At 33.6% G+C, this 20,593-nt stretch overlaps 4 protein-coding genes across 5 annotated transcripts; 1 reads left to right on the top strand and 3 right to left on the bottom strand.

The window, feature by feature from the left end:
* Positions 1-3,367: 3,367 nt before the first annotated feature.
* LOC105792310 (rho-N domain-containing protein 1, chloroplastic) lies at positions 3,368-5,890 on the bottom strand. The gene is made up of 2 exons (XM_012620821.2): positions 5,749-5,890; positions 3,368-4,712 (listed from the first exon to the last, which is right to left on the bottom strand). Exons 1-2 carry the CDS (start codon positions 5,786-5,788, stop codon positions 3,607-3,609), a joined length of 1,146 nt encoding a protein of 381 aa, XP_012476275.1. The 5' UTR covers positions 5,789-5,890; the 3' UTR covers positions 3,368-3,606.
* Positions 5,891-6,762: 872 nt separating this feature from the next.
* On the top strand, positions 6,763-11,500 carry LOC105792309 (mitochondrial import inner membrane translocase subunit TIM44-2). The gene is made up of 14 exons (XM_012620820.2): positions 6,763-7,130; positions 7,203-7,309; positions 7,405-7,467; positions 7,602-7,677; positions 8,627-8,671; positions 8,758-9,174; positions 9,262-9,330; positions 9,486-9,550; positions 9,660-9,728; positions 9,811-9,883; positions 9,983-10,087; positions 10,182-10,253; positions 10,359-10,421; positions 11,067-11,500. Exons 1-14 carry the CDS (start codon positions 7,056-7,058, stop codon positions 11,196-11,198), a joined length of 1,431 nt encoding a protein of 476 aa, XP_012476274.1. The 5' UTR covers positions 6,763-7,055; the 3' UTR covers positions 11,199-11,500.
* A 405-nt stretch (positions 11,501-11,905) lies between these two features.
* LOC105792308 (uncharacterized) lies at positions 11,906-14,307 on the bottom strand. Of its 2 annotated transcripts, none has more exons than XM_012620817.2 (7): positions 14,043-14,307; positions 13,843-13,937; positions 13,646-13,746; positions 13,164-13,233; positions 12,692-12,719; positions 12,551-12,614; positions 11,906-12,453 (listed from the first exon to the last, which is right to left on the bottom strand). In XM_012620817.2, exons 1-7 carry the CDS (start codon positions 14,053-14,055, stop codon positions 12,354-12,356), a joined length of 471 nt encoding a protein of 156 aa, XP_012476271.1. In that variant the 5' UTR covers positions 14,056-14,307; the 3' UTR covers positions 11,906-12,353. The 2 variants fall into 2 exon arrangements, with proteins under 2 accessions (XP_012476271.1, XP_012476272.1); XM_012620818.2 differs by having other exon boundaries at positions 12,551-12,611.
* A 753-nt stretch (positions 14,308-15,060) lies between these two features.
* On the bottom strand, positions 15,061-15,783 carry LOC105792307 (ethylene-response factor C3). The gene has a single exon (XM_012620816.2). The coding sequence runs from the start codon at positions 15,709-15,711 to the stop codon at positions 15,061-15,063; it is 651 nt and encodes a 216-aa protein (XP_012476270.1). The 5' UTR covers positions 15,712-15,783.
* Positions 15,784-20,593: the final 4,810 nt, after the last annotated feature.

Genomic DNA, 20,593 nt, shown 5'->3' with positions numbered 1-20,593 from the left:
TTACAATAATTTTCTTAAAATCTTTATCCAAACAAAATATTAAAAACCATACATTTTATAACACAAACATATGGATATCATTAATTTTATCAATAGGACTGTTTGAGAAAGCTTGTACGTTTCTAATTCTAACACATAAATATTGGGTGCCCACATATTTACTTTTATTGACTTTTTAATGAACATACCGAATTGGATCCCATAAAACAAAGAACACAAAAATCGTATTTTAATTTTGAAATAATTGATGAGCTTGTTAATAAGTTTTTCATATGTTATTTATATTTTAAAATATTTTAATTCAATATTTAAAGTATTAATGTCGTATCAAGTCTCTAACCATCAATTTAATATTAAATGCTAGCTCAAATTTAACTAGATGCCATGAGCACAATTAAACCATTGACGAGACTCGTAATTCAGTATCAGGTTTGGCAACTTCGACAACAGTGGCGAGAGATGAATCTTGCAATTGGATTCATGGAGTAGGTAGAAATATTGGTGCGTATGGTGTGGAGCAAACGTGGGATGCCCAATGGCGAGATATCTTCGTGGAAACAGATTGTGCACTTGCTTTTAAAGGGATCACTAGGGAATTGAGGGCGCGTGTCCAAAGAGATTTGATTGTTAGAATTCGAGAATTAATAAGTCATGATTGGAATGTTGTCTGCAAGCAGATCCCAAGAGAGGTAAACTCCGTTGCACATTCGTTGGCTGGTATGATGAAGGAAGTGCCGGTTGATATACAGATAGTTATAACACCCCCTCTTTGGTCAATCATCTTGTAAGGATGGATAGCATGCTTGCATGCTCGAATCCCGCTATTTCTTGCTAGTATTTTTAATCCTTCTCTTGTTAAAAAATATACATGGATTAAATTATAAATTTGTAAGTGTACTTGTCCTAGGGGCAACTTGACTGTGTTGTCCTTTAATGCATCTAACTAGTGCATAATATTTATAATTTGATCTCTCTGTTTCAAAATATGTCTATCCTAAACTAAAAGGATAACTCACTAAGTTCAAAAACCAATTTAGAATCTATACGATAGTTTAAGTACATTTGTGCTGTTAACCCTATACACATAAAACTTAAGCGTGCTTGCAAATGCCATAAGCAGCGGATCATGGTGTTTACAGTTTGCGGTAGCAATAAGTACACCAATGGCCGACCTGGATCCAGATTTAATGATTTCGGTCTAAAGATGTATCCACTACTTAATAATATGAATTTACACCTAACTTCCACTGTGCCTGTCCTAACCTCAAATTCCTACCACCTCACGTGAAAAAAGAATACCTGGTCAAAAGATAATTTGGGAATCAATTCATATATAAATGTGTCGGTCAAATCTGGTCGAAAAGACAGTATTATCCAACTACCTAATTGCGAGCTGGTAGGAAGGATCAAATCCAGAACTTTGTTAATCAAGACTTCATTACATCACGGACTCAAATGCAAGCTATTTATATGATTTGGGTTCATGCAATTACCTTGGGTTTATGAACCAGTGGGAAATGTAAAGAGGAAATAAGTTGTGTGGCTTTAAGGGATAACCTTAGGCAGGTCCTTAGCCATTGATATTGGCTTCGGCTTTGTTTTTGGTTTGTGCCATGAATGGCACTCAATGCTTTTGGAACCACCGATTTAAGAATAAAAAGCACAGAAAATGGGAACATTTGAGATAAAATATCCTTTAGCAAGTTCCTATAGCAGATTACAAGAGATTTTGTAGAAGAGCTGTACTAAGAGTCGCATTCCATTTTATCTTTTTTACTCAAAAAACGATCAAATTAGTTCTTAACCATTAGATCAAAGAGTAAACTGATCATTTTTGTTAAAATTTTCGTTCATTTCTACTAATGAAAATTGATATGGCCGACAAAATAACTAGAGAGTTACAAATATAACTTTTGATAGTAGAATTGGATGAAATTTCTAATAGAAAAATTAATTTGATTTAACTTACAGAGGCTAATTTACCCATTTTTTGAGTAGAGAGACAAAATGCAATTTGATACAAGGACCTTTTACCCACATATCTACACAAACTATAGAACCTATCCGTTACTAGTTAAACTAAGGGTGAGTTTGGATGGGCGGTGTGTTTACCTGCTGTTAGTATAAAAACAGCGGTGGCGGTGAGATTAGATACTGTAGCAATACTAGCGTGAGACAAAAAATAAACTAAACGTACCGCACCGCACCCAATCGTCCATCTAAACCCACCCTAAATGAAGAAAACAAAATGAAAACCTACATTTAATAAGCCAAGCTTTTAAGGAAACATATGAAGCAAATTAAAGAAAATTATAGTAGTGCTGATACAAGTTTTGGGTTGAGAGTTTGGAGATGGTTCACCTCGGAAGGGCAGAGAGCCATAAGGCCGAGTGGTCTTTGGAAGTATGGTGAAAAAGGGGGGCTTGTAGCTTCTCCAAAAAGACGAGTTCTCCATGGTGTGTATGAGATCCCAAAAATGGGGATTCTCCCGTGGGAGGTGGAAAAAATTGGAGAGAGTCCTCATCTTCTTGTAGAAGCTACAACCCCCTCCACTTTTTCACCATACTTCCGAAACCCCTCGGCTTTACAGCTATCTACCCTTCAGGGGTGAATATTCTCCAATCTGTCAACCCAAAACTTGTATCAAGAAGTAGCAAATTATAAATATCATAATGCTAATGCATATCGCTGGAGAACTAAAAGACTGCATGAAACAGAACTCAAAAAGGACCCATTTATCAGTTTTCATGTCTTGCCCGATGTAGTGTCTGCAACAGTGAATATATACACACACATATACATATATATGTACCATGTACTTTCTTATGTGCAACAAGAAAATTTTCTTTAGATTAAACAGTAATCAAACCTGCAAGTAAAAAGCAAACACAACTTTTAAGGTTTACTGAGCTTTGCAAGAAAACCTTATGCCTTTTTGATGTCCCTATAAATAGTTGGACAAGTCATAGAACCCCCTCCATAGATTTCATCACACAAAATATCAGCAATATAATCACAATTCAACTTAACTGGTTAAGTATGACATGAAATTCACTTATCGCATTGCTATCCCAGATACAGGAGCAGACAATGCAAGGAAAGGAGCACTTTAACAGAAGAATAGGAAAAAAAACACTAAGCTGCCTACCTTTTCCTTTGCTCTCAGTGGGCTAGGCTGAGACAATGTGACATGGAGTGGCTTGGCCCATTCTTGTAAATAGCCAGCACCTTCCTTATACATTTTACTAAATGCTAAATCCGATTGCAGGTAAAACGTTAAGGAAAGAAACCGAGGGAAAAATAGAATTCAACTACATAATGAGACAGAACAAAATCTAATGACACCTGACTGGTGAAGCATGTTAAGTACAGAATAAAAGAAGATTGATTCCTCAGATGATTTGCGGAAAACTGTAAAAAGGGTAACCTGACAAAACCATATCGAAACATCCATAGCTTCCCGCCTCTTGGAAGGATTTTTCGGCAGTTTAGTTATACATTTAATAATAAACACAAAATAAGTACCATGAAAAAACAAAATGAGAATCTCACATATCACAACCATCAAAATGCAAGTGATCTTTAGTTTTTCGGCTTCATTACTAACTAGCTCAAGCTACTAAGTATTGCCACCAAATCACTCTTTTTCATTTTGGAAAATCCCTTTAACCCGCGAGATTTTGCAAGCGCTCTGAGTTCTGGTAGTTTCAAAGCACTCAAATCCTCATGCTCAATATGCTGTTCTCTGTCCTCCTCATCAACATCAGAAGATTCATCCTCTGACAACTCATCCAACATGTCAGATTCTTGATAGATTGACTCGGATTCAAGCTCGGGATCGGATTCAGACTCTAGTTCTTCCTCTAATTCAGGCACATCATTGACAGCAGGATGTGACTTGGCCAAACTCAAATTTCTCTTCCTATCAGAATTGACATGTGTCACGGAATTTACCATCTCCTCATCAGAATAAAGTGTCTGATATTTCATTTGTGGAACAGGTGATTTCTTTCGGAAATTTGATGCTGGTCTGCTTAAACTAGGGGCATAGGATTCTTTCGTCTCACTCCTCACTCTATCATTTGAACCAAAGAAACTAAAGCTTTTATCTTCATTTGAAGAGCCATTCACTTCGGGAGTATCTAAATTCAAGTCTCTGCTGCTGACATTGCTGTTCTTTTTCTTACCTTGTTCGACCGAGTGTTTCCTCAATAACTTAAGGAGAGAATCAACAGTTTCACTCTCTTTGCCCTTTCCTTGTGAGGCTTCGATTTTCGTATCTTCTTTAGCAGCAGTTCTTTCTCGAAGTTTAGCTTGGACTTTCCTAAAAAGCTCCACAATCTCCTTCTCTCTTGGACCTGGGGCAGCAGTGGCTTGAAATTTTGTGGAACCAGAAAGGGAAAGCAACGGCCCATTTTTTGAAGATATCATTTCGGATTCATCTAGATTTTCGAAGTTCTCCCTGTCTTCATTTTGTCTATTCTTCCCTCGATATCCAGGTCTTTGCCTCGAGAAGTCAGGGTTTCTCCTACGGCCACCAGGACCTGCTCTGCATACAAAAGATATTATTCCCCTCGAACTACATTTCAAAGATCTAACATTCACCTGTGTACAAATTTTGTGGTCACTATGTGAAGAGCAAGGAGATAGAGTCACTGCTCTTCCGGAAATGCCAGAGTAGGAGAGATATCGGCAGTCTGTCGGTCCATAACCTACAACAGTTCAGTACTGAGTGAGCCAGAGTTAAGAAAATAACCATTTAAGAAGCAATATTATCTTCGGGTCAAATTCTTTACCCATAAATCACATTCCAAAAATCCAAATAACTAAAAACAACAAAATATGAATCACAAACCAACAATCTGAACCATGAACTACCTTGGGTAAAACCCACAAAGTTGCAAACAATTTAAACAGGAAAAGATGAAAATGAACTTTCAAATCAACCAAAGCATGCTCATGTGTAGAACATATACTCATATTTGACATTCACCCAAGCCAAGTTTAATCAACTTAGTTTACCCTTCTTCAACATGTAAAAGTACCATAGAGGCCCTTATATTAGGAACCGGATTGCATTTTGCCCCCTCTACTATAAAAAGCAAATTAGTCTCTGTATGTGAGATCAAAGAGCAAACTGATACTTATTAAAAATTCTATTAAAAAGTGGTCTTTATGTGTCACGCCACATGTAATTGACTGGTTATTTCATCAGCCATACCGGTTTTTAACAGTCGAAATGGATTAAATGTTTAACACAAAGGAGCATTTGCTCTTTGATCCAAGTAAAGGGCTAATTTACCCTCTCTCTTTTTTAGTAAAGGGGAAAAATGCAATCTTACTCAAAATCAAAAGCATAAATTCAATATTGTTTCTCTTTCCAAAGTGCAATTAGAAAATAACAAAAAAATTAAGCAACTTCCCAAACCACAAAAATACAGATCTAAAAAAATTTAACATATCATCCTGGACTAACATCAAACCATTTCATAGAATCCAGAACGAACAGTCAAAATAATCTAAGGATAAGACTATTGAATAAAAAAAAAGGTACCAATTAGAATAAATTCAAAATGAAAAACACCCGTTAACAAAAAATGGGGTGTTCATAAAAAAAATCATTATAGCCCTCAACCTCGAGTAGAACAAACATTTCCTTCAATTTCATTTCATTTTCTTAGTAACCAAACAAAAATCAAAACCACACACCCCAAAAGAAATAAATACAGAAGGAGGAGAGAATTTTACCAGGAATGTTATTGGGGACGAGATGAAGTGCATGCGACATGAGTGAAGCTTCAAAACAAAGCGTTGTGGCGGTTTTGCATTCTTTTTCGCAGGGTTTTCTGTTTTTTTGTTTGATAAAATGATATATAAGCGGAGAGACATTGATAAGGGACTCATTCGGCAATTTGTCATTTTGTTTATGGGTAATTGTGGATCAAGGGTTTAAGAGGCTGCCGGGCCTCATAAGAAAATACCAAAACGGCCCAATTCATTATCCTTTTTTGCATTTCACTACAACCAAGGTAAAAAAACTATTAGTAAGTTTATGATTTGGTTACTTAATTTTAAAAAGTTTTAAAATTGTAAATTATTGAACTATTCGAAAGTTTTTATTTAAATCATTAGAATGTTAAGTTTTTTTCTTTTTTAAAATTCAGTTAGCGAGCTCCAATTATGATTCGAAGTTCAATACGGTAGATCAATACCCATCAATGAGTATAATGGCATACTTTAGATCCAAATTTATCTGATGGTCAATGTTAGAGATCAGAGAAGAAAACTGTTTAGATTTTAATTTGCAGATTCATGACGTTCAAAACTGTTTCATGAAAAAGAACTGGAATTGTAGAAGAGAAGTGGAAGGAAAACTTTCGATTTTGTAGACGGTGGGAACGAGAAGGCTATACTACAACAATAGTTTTAATAGTCTAGTGACTTAAATGAAAATATTTGAATAGTTCAATAACTATTTTGTAACTTTTTGAAGTTGAGTGATCAAAACGTAAACTTACTAATATTTTAGTGACATTGAATGTAATTTATCCTATTTTTTATTAAGGGTTTAATTGAATGCTGTTTCGGATTAGGTGCTAAGTCATTAAATAAAAAAAATTAAAAACAATGTTGTTTTAAAATAGAGGGATTAAATTTTAAATGTGCAAAAACTACAGTGACCTTTGAGCAGATTTTAACCTTTTCTTAAACCTTCAAGAGCGTCCTTTCAAGTAATTTCACACACCTAACATGGGCAACGAAAACCCTAATCTTTTAACTCATCTTTCATATCAAAGAACAAAACTTTATTCTTTAACCAACAGGCGCCACTTGATTCCATCGTTATTTTTTTCCAGGGAAAATTCCAAAGAAAATTTTAGTTAATTTCATTAACCGAACAATCCCCAAAGTTTCATTAACATAAAAATTAATCGAAGTCTCCTTAGTTACCCATATTTTTGGTAAAAAAAATCCGAATTTTATACCACATTCAAATGTATTTGTAAAAGACCAAACCCCCTAGAACGTTTTTCTCAAAAAAATTTTGGTTAATTATGGCTAGTAGGAAACTGGTTCGTGATTTTCTCATTGCAAGACAGCCCCTTTTTCATCGGCTTACGACTCAACAGGTACAGAGTTTAAGTTTCTGTTTAAATATTTTCCCATATTTTATTTTGTTTGTTGGGGTTTTGGTATTTTAGGGTTCGAATGTAAGATTAAGATTGCTATCTGGAAAAGGTTATTCGAGAAATCGACAGTTCAGTGTCTTCAATGAATTCTCCAAGAAAATTAAAGGCGAAGCTAACAGGTATTTGAAGCTACTTATATATTGCTTCATTTTGAGAAAGGATTAAGAACAAGTCTTTTTTATCTTTATTTTGACGGGGTTGCATCATATTGTAGAAATCAGGATTTTAAGCAATCAGTTGAGGAGCTAAAAGGGAAAGCGGAAGAGCTGAAAGTTAGGTAATTTTTCTCTTTTATTGAAGTAACCACGTTATGTCTTTGTTGTAAATATTAGCATTGTTACGGTTAATAGGCTGAGACATACACTTGTATGTCAAGGGGATTGGCCTGACATGGTGAAATGGCGAATGCAGAACGAAGCAGACGTCCGAGCAGCTTTACAAACAGGTCGATGGTGTGTGGACAGGGGCCGAAGCTACAGCTAAAAAGGTTGGGGTTTTAGATTTATCTTCTCTTCATTGTTTACTTAAACTAATTTATAATGACACTATTTTATGTATCTGTTGTGTTTCTTTTCCGAGTCGCATTTCTTTGTAATGCATGTTTATGTGAATTTCTTAGTACCCATAAATTATATGTAGCTTTTAATTGTGTGTTCTGTGTACAATTCTTTTTGTGGAGTTAATATGCTAGAATTCGGCCATAGCTTTGGCATCGGGCTGATTTAGAGAAAAAGCTAAGGATGATAATTGAAAAGCGACCTCACTTAGATTTTATATCGCACTATTTTGTAAATATATAAGTGTGTGTTACCTTATGATGATTAAGCCAGGGTTCTGGTAATTTGGATTCTATATTGGTTGTTATGTGGAACAATATGACTAGAATCATATCTAGCATTCTTGTGTAAAAGTACCATGGAGGCCTCTGTACTAGGAGTCGGATTTTATTTTATCCCCTCTACTCAAAAATTAGGCAAATTTGTCTTTGTAAGTTAGACTAAAGAGCAAATTGGGTTTTTTGTTATCAATTTCTATTGTTAAAAACTGGCCCCTGTACCTCAACATACATGAGGTACACGTGATGTGTCACTATATGGTTATTCCATCAGCCACTCCACTTTTTAACGGTACAAATGGATGAAATTTTTAATAGAAAGGACTAATTTGCTCTTTAATCTAACCTATAGAGACTAATTTGCCCATTTTTTTGGGTAGAAGGGTCAAATTGCAATCTGACTCCTACTATAGGAGCCTTCGTGGTACTTTTACCAGCATTCTTGTTGCTACATGAAATTAGTGTTTTATTGTAATTTTTGTCCTGGTTGTGCGATGTGAAAAATGTTTTGTTTATTTAAAAATGTGAAGCTTTTGATGGAGCTTTTTTGTTACGTTAGTGATACCTAATTCATATTTGATTGGTATTGTGTCGGTAGTAGGTTTCTGCCAATGTGAAAGAGAAGATTTCAGCTGCCAAAGAGGAGGTATATTTTTTTTTAAAGCAAGCTATTTGACCTACATATTATGTCCGTGACCGCTTTTATTAAGTTATTCGATATCACTGATTTAGGTTAAGGGAACTTTCGGGATTGGAAAGGAAGAGTTTTCACAGTCGACCGATACTTCAGCTCAGCAGGGTGCTGATGCAAAAGATGAAGGCACAACATCATCCAAAGAACAAAATGACCAGCAACCTGGAACGAGTGATGCCGCGGAAACTGTATTTGGAAAATTTAAGTCTCGCATGTCTTCTCCAAAGGTTTCTTCAGCTTTCCAAAGGTTAAAGGAAGCAAAGGTTGTCGATTTAGCAAAGAAGGGTTATGACATTGTTAAGGATGAGTTAAGTGGTAATCCGAGTAAGAGAAAACATCTGGAGTATACCCCACCTCCTTCATCGACGGGTGAAAGAAGTACAAGAACTGATATTGTTGTTTTGCCATCTAAGCAATCCCCTTGGAGTAAGAAGTGGGAGGCGTTCAAAGAGAAAGTAAGTTTATTGTAGTTGTTGAGTTTTACTTGAATATCACTTAAGTTTTTCTTCTTATTTGAACGAACTTTGTTTTCTTCTGTATAGATGCAAGGTCATCCATTATTCAAGCGTGTTAGTGGGATGAGTGAACCCGTTGTGACGAAGGGCCAAGAGGTAAGTTTCCATCCTATTGCTATTTATTTCGGTTTTGATGCATGCTCTATATATTTGCCTATACTGTACTGTCTTGATTCGTAAAATCCAGGAAAAGTTATATACCCGAACCTTTCATTGAACTGTTTGAAATTATAATATGGTTGCATTGGCAGATTGCAGAAGATATGCGTGAAAGATGGGAGACCAGTGATAACCCCATTGTTCACAAAATTCAGGAGTATGCTATACTTTTCCGCTTCCACTTTTCTAGTAATCTTTCAACTTACAAATTAGGAAGTTATTGATGCAGTCTTTTTGTTTGCTGATCCCATAACATGTTTTGACAGTATAAACGAGAGTATCTTTCAAGAAACAGATGCTGCAGCATCATACAAAGAAATACGCCGACGAGATCCGTATGGTCACGTCTCCTTTTGTTTATGCTTCAGTACTTTATCTTCCATTTCTTGACAACCTTCTTTGGTGCATGGAATATAGGTCATTTTCTTTGCCAGAGTTTGTAGCTGAAGTTCAAGAAGCAATCAGACCAGTCCTGAATGCTTATATAAAAGTAAGGGGTTCTCCTGGCTTTATGTTATACCGTTTTATATTTTCCAATAAAAATAATGTCTCGGATAGTGGCTTTCTCTAATATACTTTATACATGCAGGGAGATGTTGAAACTTTGAAAAAGTATTGTAGTCCTGAAGTTATTGACAGGTGCAAAGCGGAGCATATTGCTTATCAGAGCCATGGTATATTTTTCGATAACAAGGTAAGTTGGGATTATCGGGTTCTAAATCTCGTGTTCACTTAGATACTTGATATGAAGCGCTGTTACTAATTCAGGCCTTCACTTTTTGTTGCAGATTCTACATATATCAGATGTAGAAGTTAGAGAGACCAAAATGATGGGGACTTCCCCTATTATCATAGTGGCGGTACGAGTTTTTCTTCTTTTGCTTCTTTGATTACTTAATCAATTTAAGTTTCTTAAGGTTTGTAAAGCTGATGCTGATGGCCTTTTCTCGTTTTGATGTTCGCAGTTTCAAACGCAACAAATATATTGTGTACGAAATAGAGATGGCAAAATAACAGAAGGTGGAAAGGTAAATGAAAAGTTATTTTTCCGCTTTTCATACTTTTAATTGAACTAGATGGTTCCCAAACTATGGCTTAGATTCTAAATTGGTCCCTGAAACTTCTAAGCAAGTCTTTCTGTCAGCTTGGTCGTTAAATGTTAAGTTGGTTTTGACGTGGAGCATATTTAAAATACATGGATCAATGTTTAAATGTGTACCGTTTTGGATCTGACTGTCAAAAAAAGAAATAGTCTCTAATATTTTGAGGACGCAATTAGTATGTACGTTTTGAAGTTTGAGGATCAGTTTAGAATCTGGACCAAAGTTTAAGGACATTTAGCATTCTCCAGCCCAAGGGTGGTGCTAGAGAGGGCATCTTATTTTTGCCCCTTTAAAATTTATGAAATATTTAATCTAGTTTATAGCAAAATTGCATTTTGCTCCCCAAAAAATAATAAAATCTTGATTTAGTTCTTTAAAGAATTATAAATATATAAGCTATTAAAATGATAAGTTCTCTCATAAAATTAAATATATATGTTATTTAATTTTGGCCCCCAGAAATTGTTTTTGGCTTCGCCCTGTCCACCCTTAATATTGTATTGATCGAAAAAAGAAAGAAAAATATATTTTGATCTTTTATTTACCATAAAACTGTCTGTTTTTTACTAGGATACAATTCACACTGTGTATTATGCATGGGCCATGCAACAAGTGGATGTAGAAGAACTTGGAGAGGGTGCTCTTTATCCAATATGGAAGCTTAGAGAAATGCAACAAATTGGTATACAGGCCCTCATCTAAAAGCTCGATTTTATGCCGATGTCCTCTTATAAATGGATATTGTAAGATTTGACCCCTCGATAATATTTTTTCTGATGATATGATCCTCCTCTCTGGGTTTTGTTAGTTTCTTTACCAGGGAGATTTTAGCTGATGAAATGAATTTTTTATTTATTATTTTCAGCAAATAAAAGGAATTGTTACCAAAGCATGTTCATGTTCATTTATGTTTAAGATCAGGTTTACCTGAAATTGTGAATTGCAGTTCAATGTATGATGTTCCTCATCATTGATGAATCTTAGCACTTATGATTTAAATTCAATGGCTCCTTTGTCACTGCAAATTGTTAATTTTTATCCGACTTTGGATATTCAATGGATGGCTAAACCTTATTTGATTTGATTTGAAAGAAGTGGATTTTATCTTCTGAATTTTTCAAACGGATTGGATTTTAATTTTTGAAAAATAGACGCTTAGTATTTGTAAGTGTGGTTTTTTTCCAATAGCGGAGTGATTAAGTTATCAACTATTAAAATGATATATTATAAAAGCAATTAATATATTTTATGAAAAATTAAGATTAAAATTTACTCAATTTTAAAAATATTGAAGATATTAATAGCAAAAAGTGAATTGGAACAGAACTAGATAGGTCAAAAATGGATGTATCAACATTTACGGAGATGATAGTACTTTTCAAAATTACACATCACAACGGAGCGAATGATAGAAACTAAGCATGCCTACCGCGGACGATGGAATTTTTTATTCATTTAATTTTATCATAAAAAAATAATCCTTTAAACTTGATCGACCAATTTGAATCTAAACTTGATAAAAAAAGATCATACTTAAAAAAACTCAAAATTTTCAAATTCAAAACCACTTGAACTTGAAAATACTACCTTTGTTGAATGGTAATAATACCGCTAAAATGAAACAAGAGAAGGAACTTGTTGCCTGAAACTTGGTCAGAAGCTTTCAACTGTACAAAGTTGATTTACATTGCCATTCAACATTGAAACCATATGTACCCCATGATTCAGTTTGAGCACCATGAAAACGTAAACCTCAAAATCCTGAAAATAACATCCGCCATTAATGATCGTTTCAGAACGAACAAGTTAAAAGCTCGAGGAAAAGGCCAAGAAGCATTTCATCAGATAAAAGAGGTTTCAAAATGTGACATCAGGATCATCATCATAGTCAAAATCTGGTTCACTAGAGTGTCTTATTCTCTTGGCTTCTCTAACTCTTCCCTTCTTTGGCTTTCCTCTGTAAAAAAAGAAAAAACACAAGACATGAGTTTTTGATTGTTCTGGGTTTAGAATTTTGGATTAAAGTAAATTCTTTAAAGAATTAATGCACTTACTGCCCATTGGCAAAGTAACCTCCACCCTTAGACCGACCGGCACCATAGTACAACTTCCCATCTGCTAAACACAAAGGAATAACAACCAATGAAACATCAAGAAAGGAAATCTGTTGATGCATCTGCATATTATAGGCTCACCATCTCTACCGGCAGCAACCTCTTCGGCCTGAAAGAAACAATGGCAGAACAAAAATCAGTCGGAAAAACTTGCTCGTGATGGGGACACCATATTATTTATCCATTCAAGCCATTCAATTACTTTTAAGGAAAAATAGCTGCAGTAAACACTAAAAAACTACCATACTGAGAAATTCATCTTTCATGCTGTTGTGGAAACATTTAGCAGGATCTTCTATAGAGTGGACAGCAATATATTAATTTTGATGTATATAGTTGAGGAGTGTGAGAAAGGATTGGTTTATGAAGGCATATAAACTATGGGGCTTTTATATGCAGCAATAGTAACACATACACGAAGCAAAACAAACCCCATCTGCAACTCTATATAACAGAACAATAGTTCAGTGTTGGCATTTGACGAAACCAATTTCCTATCTTACTTCATTTGACATGACAAATAGTAGAAATGCAAGTAAACAAGAACACACACCGCGGGTGAAGTGACAGAAGACAACGAGAATAGCCTATCTTCCGGCTGAAACTTCCTGGACCGCTTCAAGCTGCAAGACAAGTTCAATACATAGTTCATATTCAATATACAAATCCATAAGATAAAATTGCATTGGAACTTTTAGAACTTTAAAAAATTAGCTAAGCTGCAGTGTCCTTGAGCATGCATCTAATAAAATCTACACTTACAAATCATGTTTTTTCCCCCTAAATAAACCCTGAATATATATAAAATTGAACAAAACAGGCAATTTTGGACACAATATGAGAAATGCAAGACATCTGAATACAATTAGCACAACACATTTAACACGAGAATCGTATTCGTGTAGATTTTCGACACATTCAATAATTCGTGTTTAAGCTAGAATACTAAACGTTATAAGGATATATAAACAAGCAGCTCTACATTCCATGAATAAATAAACTAAGGAAAAGAGTGTTAGAACAGGCAATCCATACAGCGCAGTATTCTTCGATGAAGAGAGGAATCCCTCGAAACCTTTCAAAACGTGACCGCATTGGCTTGGATCCTGCAAATAACTTGTTTCCATATCATATACCTGCATTTAAAAACAGGAAACTTAAAAAAAAAATCAAAATCGAATCAAATCGGGAGGGAAAAAGAAGAACAAGGAGAAAAATTATGAAATCACTACTTGTCTTTCGATGCTTCGTAGCTCTTCTTGAAGCTTAGCTCTTTTATTAAGCAGAGAAGCCAACATCGTTGACGGTGTTGCTGATCCTCTTTGACCTAAAAAATACAACACAAAGGTTTCAATCCATTAATAATAACAAAAAGGGCAATGAAAATAAAAAAAAAATAGATTGAAAAGAAAATGGCGATCGTAACGGCTACCATCGTAATCCATATTTTCGCGCGAAATCGTTGAGATTATTTTAGAACCCTAAAAAAACCCTAAAGTGGAGCTTTCCCCAAATCTTTTTTATGATGGAAGGACCTCTTTGAGAACCGGATCGGATCCCTTTCGAAATTTAAAAGGTCGAAAGGAAAAAAAATATAGAATCCGATTTCAAAATTTTAAAAAGTTGACGAAATTTGCGAAATTGTCAGTCCGATCATAATCTTCTAGCCAACAGTATTGCGCCATTTATACGCGGGGTATGATGATGGGTCTATAAATAATCCAAATATAGTATATTAAGTTGGATTAAATAAATTATCAAAATTTATAAATATTAAATAATTAGTTTAATCGTTGATTTAATTAGTTTGATGTGATTTACCAAATAGATTCTTTATTTTATTATTTAATTTGATTTGATTTAAACAATCACGATTTGGGTATAAATAATTGATAGATTTTGTTTATTAAGTCGGTTTTACTCTAAAATATATATTATTTATTTTTGAATTCATCTTTAATGTTTAAAATAATATCTGAGTTTGATTTTAATGTTCAGTTTATTATTTAAAATTTTTAATTTGATATCTAAAGTTTTCTTTGTTCTATTACTTGATTCTGATTTCAATTTTTAATTTAGTAGATGAGCTCTTTTTGTCCTTTAATTTTGATACTAAATTAAATATTAAATTTAAATTAAATATTTAAATGGATGAGAAAAAAATATATGCGGCCCACCAGAAGAGGATAATTTCATGTCGGAAATATTAAAAATATACAAAAATGGAACAAAATGCAATTTTATTTTTCTTCTTTTTTAAGATTAACTTTACAAAAAAACAAACCAGAATCAGATAGACAATGGAACAAGATTTAACAGCCCCGAAATCAGCCCCCCTAAAGGAAAAAATGGGACTGCACTAGGATATCAACAAAAAGAAAATCTGAAATGGAATCAAAATATTGAGGTTAAAAAAAAATACCACGATCCCATCGTCGTCGACACCGTTTTCAACACGAACTAAGAAGCTGTTCCAAGTAATCAGCTCCTAAATCCTCAAACACCACCAGGTTCCGTTGTTGTTGTTGTTGTTGTTGTTTTCCGACCACCTCGTTCCGTTTACTTCTCTTGTTCTTCACCGTCGACGACGACAATGATCTTTTCCTTAAGTAATGCCTCTTCTTCAAAGCCACGACAGGTGAACAACCTTCTTCGCACCGATACTTCATTTCTTCAAGCGATTCCTTAACGACTTCCATCGGAAAATTGAGTGTAGCCAACGCTCCTTTCATAGCGAACGCCGCTTGGTCGTAAGCTAAAGCAGCTTCTTCAGCACTGTCGAATGTTCCTATCCATACCCTAACGCCGTTCCTCGTTGAGTCCCTTATCTCCGCCGCGTATTTCCCCCACGGCCTCTTCCTTACCCCTCTATAATTCCGTTCCCCTTTGGGCTCCGGTTCGGGTTGTTTAACCTCGGAAGTAACCTCTTCGGGTTCGGGTTTGGGTCGTCCGCCTTCAGCCAATAAATCCATCCAAAGCAGTTCTTCTGCGTCGTTGAAGTTGAAGAAAACGGAACTGTACGGCTCCGGCGAGCAAAATGACGACTCAGGCGAGACTTCGGATGTCGTTGAGTATTGAAAGAAAGAAAGAAGATTGTCCATGGTATTTGTTTTAGTTGTCTCTAAGCGGCAACTGCTAGCGAACTGTGTTTTTTTTGTTTGTTTGTTTGTTTGGTCTCACGACATTTTTCAACGACCGGACTCTGTTTATATACCAGTTCGAGAAAAATATTGAACAAGAAAAAAAAAGATTTACGCACGTGAGTCAATGACGCACGGCTGCGCGTTAGACTCAAAATTGCATACATGTATAGTGACATGGCAGAATAATTGGTTTTTTGCCTACGTGGCAGACATTTGTCACTATATTGTGGAAGGGGCTTTGGAAAAAAAAAGTTGGAGTTGGAGACTACCAGAGAAATTTATTAAAAAATAAAATTGTTTTTTTTTTTTTAAATCAAGGATGAATTAGTTAATAAGACTAAAAATTTGATAAATACAGATAAACTTATTTCGGACTAATTCTGGTTTTAGTCCTTCTATTATGTTAAAATTTAAAATTTAATTTTTACTTTTATTTGGTATGATTTGGTCCTTTTATTTTTGTTTGATAATGTTATTAGTTGTTATAAATTGATAACATTGATGGTTAATCCCATTAAAGTTAGATAATATAAATTTTTTAAATGTGACATTAACTCAATTCTAAAATCTCATGCCCGAGTAAAAAGTTAACTCAAAATCTAGATTTCGATATCTACTCCTACGTGAAGTTTCATCATTCATCAAGCCTTTAATGATTTTGACTCATCTACATACATTTTTCATTTTCATTTTTTTTTCTTTCTTTCAAAAAATCCTTATTTTTTCTAAACTTCTTCCTTTCCTCAAAAAACCAACCACTGTCATGAACCATCGTGCATGACATCATTTTCGACCAGCAATGTCTTCAATCAACATCAAGTATTTCATATGGTCCTTCCAAAAATCAAACCAAAATCTAATAAGACTTATTAAAAAGTTAAAAATGGTGTCATTCCATAGGAAGGAAAATTTCTAAAAGAAAGCTAATACATTTTGTTTTATTGCTCGTACTCCATCTACATTTCACTTGTAGATACTGTAAAATAAAGTAATAAAACAGTAGGAATTAGTGTGCTACACATAATTACAGGTATAGGGAAAGAGGGTTTGGAAATTGAAAGATATCATAACGCTGAGAAATTTAATACCTCAAATCCATCTTATTAGTTCAACCACAACTAAGAACCTTATATAAGATGATATTTAACCAAAAATAGTTAATTATGGGTATTGTATTAACTATATATTCAGACAAAAATACTACAATAATATTTGTTATATTTAAATTATTAGATTTGCACATTTTAATAATCTGAATTTTTTATTCCTATAATCAAATTTTATATTAAATATAACCTAATATATATATATATTATTTCTCAAGATATCTATCGGAGTAGCTCAGTAACTAATTTTAAAATTGCTCCATGCCTAATATTTTTATTATATAAAATGGATGCAATACTTTAATTTCTAATCTAATCCGTATCAAATATAATTGATAAAAATACTTTTCAAAAATTTAAAAGTAGGGATTCTTAGAATTTTGAAACCAAATCTTTTTTATAAATATAATTTATTATTTTATAATTATGAATACGATTACTAAAGAAAATTTTGTATTCCAAATTTGATAATATGTATTAATAAGGAGCTTACCTTTAATTAATATTATTAAAATATGATAAATAAATTTTTTTGTAACTTCAAATTGCTATAATATATATACAATGTGATTCAAGCCCTGTATTATTTATACAATTGAAATTTAGTCCCTTTAACAATTTTAATTCAATGACCGTAGTCTAATTTTAGCATAATTAAAAATATTAAGAAAAATACAAAAAATTAAGCTTGATTGTCTAGTCGAATAACAGTAAAAAAATTCGATACAACGAATTAACCTATTGTTTCCATAAGCTTAAAATTAATTAATTAATTAATAAAGGGGACCCCTCATCTAAGTGTTTAAATAAAATGGGTAAGCTTACACAACGCACCACCTCTAATTTGCGTCAACAATTACAACATCGAAAATGACCAAAACGACATTTGAAAACGACAAGTGCGATCACTGCCCTTGGTTCTTTCTTCATTTTTTTTTCTTACTTAATGTTCTATTATTAATCTTTAAGAAATTGAAAAGAAAAATCGAACGAGTTTTAATTCAGTTGGTATTGGTATTATCGTCCGAACAAGAAAACATGGGTTTGAAAGCGCTGAAACACGTTCATCTTCCTATATAAGGGTTGGAAAGGGATTATGGGTAGTTCTAAGCATTGTATAAAAAAAAATTTAAAACTTGTTGTTAGTCCTTGTACTTGTATAAAATTAGAGATTATGTCAATCCTATTTTTTCAATTTAAAAATCTTAGTCCAATCAATATCTTCGTTGGTAATTTTTGTTGAAATTTGTTAATTTAACATGTTTATTTTCTATCAATTATATGAGAATAGTATAATAAAAAAAATCAAGTTAACAAATATGGATAGAAAACACTAGCGATTTTAATGATTGGACTGATATAATTAAATAAAAAAAACTTGAGTGTTGAGGGTGGTCTTGGAAGTGTTGTCCATCGGGTAGCCGGTCGAACCTCCAACAACCAAAGGTACTTTCCTCGTATCAGGGTTTAGTCTCTATCCTTCGCAAAAAGCTGTGTACGATTCAAAGAGAAAGGCGCATCGCCCCCTTGGTTGGTGGAGATATGACTTGCAAGACTTGAGAAAAGTGTTAGCATAGGACGTGTGAATAATAATTTAGCTACTTGAGCGCGAGGCGACTAGAACCACCAACCTAATTAGGGTTAAATGGTCGTTACCGTACACAACTTTCCGCAGAGGCTAAGGACAATACTTTTGGTTGTTGGAAGTTCGGTTGGTTGCCCAGCAAACGACACTTCAAAAACTTCTCCCAAAGGAGCCTACCCACTCTTAACAAGGAGGATTTAATTTTTAACTTTTTGAGTATAAGGATTAAATCTCAAATTTTATCAAAATACAAGGACTTACAACACAATTTAACAAAGGAAACTCACTTATCCTAAAGATGAAAAAAGAAAGTCAATATTCATGCAAGAAAAGACTAAGATCAGGGCGTGCTTTCCGTCGTAGTTTCATTGAAGAATATATATTATGGTCCACATTCAGCCTCCCTAAACTATCATATATTTAGAAATATTCGGGTTTCTTAAAACGTTTAAGCTCTTCATATTATCAACTTTTTGGATTAAATTAGGTTTAATCTTTGAAAATAATCATATTATTGTCAAAACCATAAAACTTTTTTAAGTGGCGAAATTAAATTATAATTTTACAATAGTAAAATGTAATTTTACTATTTTAATAGTATATATTTTTATAATTTTTAAAGGATTAAATCAAAATTTTATATTTTTAGGGACCAAAGTGAAATTTTACCTTTACTAATTTAAAATTTTAAAGAGTCTAAATAAAAAAAATTCATTTTAGGAGGACCCGAGGCCCTTGCCAACCCCCTAGCTACACCCCTGATTTATTGCTTTATCCAAGTTTTTTTAACAACTTTATAAGTATATATACAATTACAAATAATACATGTTCGAGTAATTATAACTAAAATCGAATGACTACAACATAGGTAAAATTATCATGGAGGCCTCTGTACTAAGAATCATATTACATTTTCTCTTTTACTAAAAAAATAGACAAATTAGCCTTTGTACGTTAAATCAAAAAGCAAATTAGTCCAATATGTTAAAAGTTTCATCCATTTTAAATTACTTTTAAAAACTGGCTTGGTTTACAAAACAATTAGATAGGTACACGTGCAGAGCCAATTTTTAATAGTAGAAATTAATGAAATTTTTAACAGAATGACCAGTTTGCTCTTTGGTCTAACATACAATGACTAATTTATTCATTTTTTGAGTAAAGTGAGAAAAATGCAATTTGATTCTTAGTACAAGAGCTTTTAACCGTACAAAATATAACTAAAATGTAAATAAATCTAGACAAAACTCAAACAAGGTAAAATTTAAATCCAAAATAAATATAGGTAAAAGTGGGACTTCAACCCGAAATATCAAAGTTCGTAGGCTTCTACTTTGCCATCCAATTCTTTTTAAAAGTAATATATATTTTTTAAATGACAAGTTACATGCTCAAGTCGGTATTTAATGTTTTTTTTTTTCGATTTAAGTTGGTACTTTTTTGTTAAAAGTAAATTCATTAATTCATTCAATGAATGGAACCATACAATTCAGGGGAAAAATAACAAACATTCGTCGTAGATGGTGAAGGACAAGCTCCATCAACACAACAAAAGCTTTAGCCTTAGCATCAATAGAACATCATGACACGTTGACAATTGGCTTTATCAAAACTCAAGCACGGCATATTTGGAGTGATTGCAAGCACTTAATACGATAAGAAAATCAACCCCAGATGGTTCAAAGCGGCAAGCAAAAATCGACAAAAGAATCGAGCATTCGCCAAACTCGAGAGGACGACAACAAAATCATCCCTAAAATCACTTGTAAAACTAAGGTTAAATGCATAAGCAAGAATAAAAAACGTGCTACAAGAGCAAACAAAAACTTCTAAAACTAAAAACTTATTAAACAATGGAAAAACAAACAAAAAACACATAAAACTTAAGACAACACTAGTCCAAATCGACTCGTGAAATCATTTATTATTCTGAAATACTCTCAAAATAGAAGCATATTAAGAGCTGACACAGAGCCACCCACTTTTCAAGAAAAATTACTGGTGGCCGGTGGAGTTTTAGTAAATGACAGGTGCCATTTGTCCATCACAACTTATGAACTAATAAAGATACTCATAAAATAGATCTACAAACTGAAAATGAAAAAGACATGTGGAGCGAATGAGAAGAAGAACAAAATAAGGGTGGGTG

This window comes from Gossypium raimondii, chromosome 8, assembly GCF_025698545.1.
Source record: "Gossypium raimondii isolate GPD5lz chromosome 8, ASM2569854v1, whole genome shotgun sequence".
Lineage (NCBI taxonomy): Eukaryota > Viridiplantae > Streptophyta > Magnoliopsida > Malvales > Malvaceae > Gossypium > Gossypium raimondii.
Note: the sequence above shows the minus strand (reverse complement) of the source record. Positions and strands in the feature narration are given on the sequence as shown.

Coding starts and splice junctions, on each gene's coding strand:
- LOC105792310 (XM_012620821.2), bottom strand. CDS start 5,788: ATGTCGCATGCACTTCATCTCGTCCCCAATAACATTCCTG. Junction 4,713..5,748: donor CGTCCCCAATAACATTCCTG/GTAAAATTCTCT, acceptor GAACTGTTGTAG/GTTATGGACCGACAGACTGC.
- LOC105792309 (XM_012620820.2), top strand. CDS start 7,056: ATGGCTAGTAGGAAACTGGTTCGTGATTTTCTCATTGCAAGACAGCCC. Junction 7,678..8,626: donor CCGAAGCTACAGCTAAAAAG/GTTGGGGTTTTA, acceptor TGTCGGTAGTAG/GTTTCTGCCAATGTGAAAGA. Junction 8,672..8,757: donor TTTCAGCTGCCAAAGAGGAG/GTATATTTTTTT, acceptor TCACTGATTTAG/GTTAAGGGAACTTTCGGGAT.
- LOC105792308 (XM_012620817.2), bottom strand. Junction 13,747..13,842: donor TACGAAGCATCGAAAGACAA/GTAGTGATTTCA, acceptor TTTTAAATGCAG/GTATATGATATGGAAACAAG. Junction 12,615..12,691: donor GGTTGCTGCCGGTAGAGATG/GTGAGCCTATAA, acceptor CTTTGTGTTTAG/CAGATGGGAAGTTGTACTAT.
- LOC105792307 (XM_012620816.2), bottom strand. CDS start 15,711: ATGGACAATCTTCTTTCTTTCTTTCAATACTCAACGACATCCGAAGTC.